Raw genomic sequence first — 7,135 nt, 5'->3', positions numbered from 1 at the left:
CATATATTTATACATATAAATGAGATCTCCTCTGAGACGTCTTTTTTCTAAGCTAAACGTATCTAACTTTTTCAACCTCTCATCATATGGGAGGCCTCCATTCCTTGTAGTAGTCTAGTTGCCCGCCTTTGAACTGACTCTAACTTCTGAATGTGCTTCTTAAAATGCGGAGCCCAAAACTGGATCCCATATTCCAGATGAGGACTTACAAGTTATTTATAGACGGGTAACAATACATTGGTATCACGGGATCTAATCTCTCTTTATTCTTTGTATTTTTTTTTTTGCAATTCTTTTTTGTATCTGTACTAAAATGTATCTGTTTTGGGTGATCCTCTTGTCCTGGCACACCTCTTTTGTTCTTGCTTGTATACTTGTCTTTCATTTGTGCCTAGGGTGATCCCATTTAGAACAAGTGCCCTCCGCTAATTATTTGTGTCCAGATCACTGGTGGTGTAGAATGAGCAGTAGCAGCAGATCATTAGTAGTGTGGAAAATATGGAGAAAAAGGCACTACACATAAAAAAGCAACCACAGCCTATAAAATATGATAAAACATGACCTTTTATTACAACAATACAGTGTGGCAGATACAACAAGATCCCTGGTGGTCTAGCAGGAGCGGCGGCAGCAGATCCCTGGTGGTGTGGCAGGAGCGGCGGTGGTAGATCCTTGGTGGTGTGGAAGGAGCAGTTGTGGCGGCAGATCCCTGGTGGTTTGGAAGGAACGGCGGTGGTGGCAGATTCCTGGTCGTGTGGAAGGAGCAACGGGGGCAGCAGATCCCTGGTGGTGTGGAAGGAGCGGCAGATCCCTGGTGGTGTGGAAGAAGCGGCAGTGGCGGCAGATCCCTGGTGGTGTGGAAGGAGCGGCGGTGGCGGCCGATCCCTGGTGGTGTGGAAGAGCGGCGATGGCGGTAGATTCCTTGTGGTGTGGAAGGAGCGGTAGTGGCAGCAGATCCCTGATAGTGTGGAAGGAGCAGAGGTGGCAGCAGATCCCTGGTGGTGTGGAAGGAGCGGCAGTGGCTGCAGATCCCTGGTGGTATGGAAGGAGCGGCAGTGGCAGCAGATCCCTGGTGGTGTGGAAGAGCGGCGGTGGCGGCAGATTCCTGGTGGTGTGGAAGGAGCGGTAGTGGCAGCAGATCCCTGATGGTGTGGAAGGAGCGGAGGTGGCAGCAGATCCCTGGTGGTGTGGAAGAAGCGGAGGTGGCTGCAGATCCCTGGTGGTATGGAAGGAGTGGCGGTGGCAGCAGATCCCTGGTGGTGTGGAAGGAGTGGCAGATCCCTGGTGGTGTGGAAGGACCGATGGCGGCAGATTCCTCGTGGTGTGGAAAGAGCAGCAGATCCCTGGTGGTGTGGAAAGAGTGGTGGTGGCAGATCCCCGGTGGTGAGGAAGGAGCGGAGGTGGCAGCAGATCCCTGGTGGTGTGGAAGAGCGGTGGTGGCAGCAGATCCCTGATGGTGTGGAAGGAGCGGAGGTGGCAGCAGATCCCTGGTGGTGTGGAAGGAGCGGAGGTGGCTGCAGATCCCTGGTGGTATTGAAGGAGTGGCGGTGGCAGCAGATCCCTGGTGGTGTGGAAGGAGCAGCAGATCCCTGGTGGTGTGTAAGGAGTGGCAGATCCCTGGTAGTGTGGAAGGATCGGTGGTGGCAGATCCCCGGTGGTGAGGAAGGAGCGGTGGTGGCAGCAGATCCCTGGTGGTGTCGAAGGAGCGCCAGATACCTGGTGGTGTGGAAGCAGCGGCAGATCCTTGTTGGTGTAGTAGGAGCGGCAGATCCCTGGTGGTGTGGAAGGAGCGATGGTGGCAGATCCCAGGTGGTGAGGAAGGAGCGGCGGTGGCAGCAGATCCATGGTGGTGTGGAAGGAGCGGCAGATCCCTGGTGGTGTGGAAGGAGCGGCAGATCCCTGGTGGTGTGGACGGAGCAGCGGTGGCGGATCCCTGGTGGTGTGGACAGAGCAGTGGTGGCAGATCCCTGGTGGTGTAGACGGAACAGCGGTGGCAGATCCCTGGTGGTGTGGTAGGAGCGTCGGTGACAGCAGATCCCTGGTGGTGTGGAAGGAGCAGCAGATCCCTGGTGGTGTGGAAGGAGCAGCAGATTCCTGGTGGTGTGGAAGGACCGGCGGTGGTAGATTCCTGGTGGTGTAGACGGAACAGCGGTGGCAGATTCCTGGTGGTGTGGAAGGAGCGGTGGTGACAGCAGATCCCTGGTGGTGTGGTAGGAGCGTCGGTGACAGCAGATCCCTGGTGGTGTGGTAGGAGCGGCAGATCCCTGGTGGTGTGGAAGGAGCAGCAGATCCCTGGTGGTGTGGAAGGAGCAGCAGATCCCTGCTGGTGTGGTAGGAGCTGCATCTTCTGATCATTGGTGGTGTGGTAGGAGCGGTATCTTATCTGAAAATAAACACACATCTGTCAGCGGGCATTTTTGCATTTTTTTCCCCATTTACAATAATTCTTCCCCTGACATCAGAGATAACAACTGATGTTATTTCCTTCTTACTATTTAGAGAATAGATTTTTATACAATTTCGATACAGTCAAAGTCTTTCTGCAGAATGTGACAACTTTCTAATGTGATGTTTGCACAGAATTCTCTTGTTGCTGGAAAGGATGAAGGAAGGAGTTGGGAGAAGTGACATTTCTACGTGCCGCAGTCTTTGTGGCCACTGAAAATATTTTTCATCTTACACCCTAAGTTATATTAGTATAAGGGAGACCCTGAAGCAGCAGATGCATTCAGCTAACCTCCCATAGTGCCTACAAGGACACACCACCGTCTGCTGGACAGAAGCATTCAGAGGAGACGCCATTGATTGATAGATTGATGAACTTCAACACTAGACTGATAGACGCCAAGAAAAATCTTAATAGACACACAGCTATTTCACTTCAATTGAGCTAAGCTGCAATACCAGACACAACCATGGACAGATGGGGCGCTGCACTACACTAATCTATAAACCACCAGATCTATTAACATCTAATTGTTTGTACCGTTTACAATATATACACTATTCATACTATTCTCATATTTACAATGTATCTATAATATTATATTCATGTACCTAATGTTGTCTGCGGACAGATGCCCGGCAGACAGGGCAGGTGTTCTGGTGGCGAAGCCACGTGTGCAAGCACCTCGGATGGAAGGAGTGCCTGCAGGAGAGGGCAGTGATGTCTGCTTCCAGGGTGTCCAAGCAGATAGGGCAGATGGCAGCCTCATTTTCTGCAGATGATGGTTCTCCTCCTGGGGTGGCAGAGTCTTCTGTCCTGGCTGATCGGTTGCTGGAATTTGGGTTGATGTTATATTCTATTTCTATGGTCAGATTCAGGCAGCCTCTTCTCTCTGCTGACTCATAGGCCATATAGTTGTTGTAAATGGATCCTATGAGTTGGCTGAGGTCCTCCAGGGTTTCCTGCAATGTTGGAATTCTTGCTTGTACATTCTGTCGCTGAGAAGGCAGGTTGTTGTTATCTGGAAAGGGTCCTGAAAAAGAAATAGTACAGAAATAATCAACCATAACAGATCTCTATGGGACTATGACATTTAGTAAATGGTCTTACTGGTCCTCACCATGAGCCCGAGACTGCAATGTATAGGCGGGAATTGTACGGAAATGTTATATGAAGTATATATTGTGCATGAAAATACTATTTCGTCTCAGTATTATAGGGCTAGAAAGCTATAGAAGACCAAGTACAGTAAGAGAATAGAATAATAATGCACGTGTCACCTTGTACTGATGAAATAACTATATATACAGTATACACAGTGTATTCTTATGCCTTTCATGTACTTTGAGCTTTGGGGAGGGAGCACTTGTATTTGAAAAGTCAGTGATTGAATTCTCCTCCGGTCTCTCCTCCTACGTGGCATGGTGCCACGGTCTCTAAATCCTTGTGAAACAAGGGAGCCAAATCTCTATGATCCACAAGTGTCTCACTGGGAAATGGCAGCGGACGTTGATGTGGAAGGTTTTATGCTGAGAATTCTACATATCACAATCACCAATGGCTCCTCATGCCGAGGTCTCCAGCACCAGAACCGGTGTACACTGATATTATATCACTAGGGACCAGGAAAACTAATGTAATAAAGGTTATCCCTTCACTGTACATAGAGGAAAATGGGAAAATACTACAACCACTGAGCAGTAAGGGGATTTTAAGTCTGCACAATCCATAAACTGTCAATAAAGCCTTAATAATAAGTCTATTCTACTTAATAAAATTAATATGGTGAGAAAACATTGATAATCCATTTTATTGATATTGCTAAGGTTGACATTTATTAAATCTACTTAGTTTTTTTATATATATTTTTTGATGGGGAGGGGAGTGGGTGTTGTTGGACTTTCATTGATGATGTTGCAGGGAGTAGTACCACTACTGCACGTGATAAATACCATGAATTCTGTCTGCAGGCGTCTTTTCTGCTATTACTACTTTCAGTGTCTTCCTCAGGGTTAAATGTCTAAGTTCTGAGTGAGCTCCTCAAGAGCTGAAGTAATGACACTTTTTTTTAGGTTAATGACGTCTAAAAATGTGGATTCCGATTTACTGTAATTAAGGAGTTTTCTGTTCATATTGTTTAGAATAAAGATGCCAAAACACATAAGGGAAAACCAGTATGTGAGGAACACAGCCCCGGGCCCATTTATATGGTGAGGTAGACCCACTGTGACACATACAGCCATAGGACTCCCAAACCCATGATTTGAATTATGTCTTTTCCTTCATTCCCCCATTAATTTGTGTGTAATGTACCACTGGTGCCCATGGTGGGTTGTCACAACCATCAGCTGAATAGTAGTGGTGATGCCTCAGTGCTGGAGAAGAGGTTTCTCTGATATCATCTGTGGTATATTATACAGAAATGAAAAGGGAAAGGAGGACAGGACATAAGACAAACTGGACAACAGGGGACATAATGGAAACACAAGAGTAGGAGACAACACAAAGTCACGTATCACCAGAGGGTACGGTCACCGGCATCCTACCCCTACCAGGTAAACATCTGCCAGTTCTTCAAAGGATCTACAGAGAGCTGTAACTTAAGACCAAGGTTTATATTTTAAGAGCACAGAAGGGCCATTATTTTGCAAGGGGATGTTACCTTGTTGGGCCACAAAGAGTGATAAATAACTTGCAGGCACAAGGGGAATATCGACCTTCCTCAATTTAATGCTTATTATCAGGTGAAGAAGGCAGATGGACAGATGAGGCGCCATAATTCTACAATAACTGGCATTTTGAGAACAGGAGCTCTGTGCAGTCTATGAGAAAGTTGTACTAACAAGTGGAGGAGGAGAAACCTTCAAGTGAAAAGTCAATGGATGAATTTACCTGAGTTCTGAAACCTATTTCCCCTCCTGTTTCTCCTCCTTCGTGGCATGATGTTAATGTCTTTCTTATCTCAAAATACTCGTAAAGCAAAGGAGCCAAAACTCTATCACTAATAAGTGTCTCGCTGAGAAATGGCACCGGGATGCTGATGTAGAAGGGTTTTACACTGAGAATTCTACATGTCACAATCACCAACGTTCCGTTTGTCATGGTCATATCTCACACATATAACACTAATGGCTAGAAAACGTGATGCAATATTAATTATCTTTTTCACTAAAATACCCAAACCACTGATCATTAAGGGTCATTAATGCTGCAAAATCCATAAACTTAAAGTCCAGTAATATGTATATGTAGAAAATAGAAATATATAACCTATATTTCTCTATTTATAAGACACACTGTATTATAAGACACAACCCAAATTTAGAGATGAACAAGATAAAAAAAAAAAAGGGGTCTGTCTTATTCTCCAGTGGTGACTTACCGGAGGGGGGGGTGATAAACGTGCTAAAATGTTTCACAGCCTTGGGCTGTCTGATGAATTTGAGTTACATTTTTTATATTCCCATTTGGACGACTTTCCTGAAAACCTTGGTGCTGTTAGCGAAGAGCGAGGAGAAGGATTCCATCATGATATCAGTGAGATGGAGCGACGATGTCAAGGTAGATGTTACGTGACCATGATGGGGACGACTGCTGGAGGCTTCACAGAGAAGATCTGCCGCCTTCTATAAGAGTAAAGGGATCAAGAGAAGCGTAAAGAGAAAAGGAAAAGGAGCAAGAATTAATTTCCAATATAGTTGCTGAATCAATGTTCAATACATTTTTATTTATAATATTATGTAAAGTTTTACATCATTAGATTTGAAAAAAAAAAATCATAAACCCAAATTTTGCACACCTGTAATTTATGTATTCTAGATAATAAAATAAATACTGGGAGAAAACTGTATTACTCTATTAAATTGAAATTGCTAAAATTCCCATTAAATTAATTTACTACATTTTTTTATTTACGGTGAGAATATTGTAGCACGTCCAGGGAGCAATAACACTACTGATTCTGATAACAACCTGAACATATGTCTACATGAAACTTTTATAATTCATCTTGGATTAACTAAATAAATTTGGAGGGAGCAGCCCTGATAATGACACTTTCATTCAGGTGCACGACATCTAAAAATGGGGATTATTTTTACTGATTCTAAGGAAGGAAGTTTCCATTCACACTGTGTAGGACCCGCAACACACATCCGTTTAATTTGTACGTGTACGGTACGTATTTGCACGTACCGGAGACACGTACACACGGAGACCCATGTTATTCAATGGAAGATGGCACACACACGTAAAATCACACGGAACGTGTGACCGTGTGGTAAGTACGTGTGTGCGCTTTTCTACACGGACGACATGTCCGTTTTTGGCAGGCAGCACACAGGCACGGATTCGCTTTAGTCTATGGGTCCGTGCCTGCACGTACCGCACACGGAGTATGTCCATGTTCAGCACGTTTCGTGCGAGTGCGTTTTTACACTAGCGATCTTTTCTTTTGTTTTTTTTTTAAATTAAATTCAGTTTACTTACATTTTTTTCTGCTGTTCTCAGTCATACTTACATTGGCGCTCGGTTTTTTTCTTCTCCTGGCTCATACCGCTCCCTGATCACCAGCGCGGCGAGGAACAGCTGTGCAGAGAATATGCGGCAACAATTACTTTGAATATGCCGGCCGCTCATTAATCAATCTCGTATTCCCTGCTTTCTCCACCCACAGACGCCTGTGATTGG

At 45.4% G+C, this 7,135-nt stretch overlaps 1 protein-coding gene across 1 annotated transcript; it reads right to left on the bottom strand.

The window, feature by feature from the left end:
• Window positions 1-569: 569 nt before the first annotated feature.
• LOC142249235 (uncharacterized) lies at window positions 570-5,458 on the bottom strand. The gene is made up of 3 exons (XM_075320850.1): window positions 5,339-5,458; window positions 3,058-3,479; window positions 570-2,383 (listed from the first exon to the last, which is right to left on the bottom strand). The coding sequence occupies exon 3, from the start codon at window positions 2,353-2,355 to the stop codon at window positions 613-615; it is 1,743 nt and encodes a 580-aa protein (XP_075176965.1). The 5' UTR covers window positions 2,356-2,383; window positions 3,058-3,479; window positions 5,339-5,458; the 3' UTR covers window positions 570-612.
• Between the last annotated feature and the right edge of the window lie 1,677 nt (window positions 5,459-7,135).

Source organism: Anomaloglossus baeobatrachus, chromosome 8 (genome assembly GCF_048569485.1).
Source record: "Anomaloglossus baeobatrachus isolate aAnoBae1 chromosome 8, aAnoBae1.hap1, whole genome shotgun sequence".
NCBI classification, from domain to species: domain Eukaryota; kingdom Metazoa; phylum Chordata; class Amphibia; order Anura; family Aromobatidae; genus Anomaloglossus; species Anomaloglossus baeobatrachus.
Note: the sequence above shows the minus strand (reverse complement) of the source record. Positions and strands in the feature narration are given on the sequence as shown.

Bases quoted from the DNA above. Each gene is read 5' to 3' on its own strand.
- LOC142249235 (XM_075320850.1), bottom strand. From the start codon at position 2,355: ATGATCAGAAGATGCAGCTCCTACCACACCAGCAGGGATCTGCTGCTC.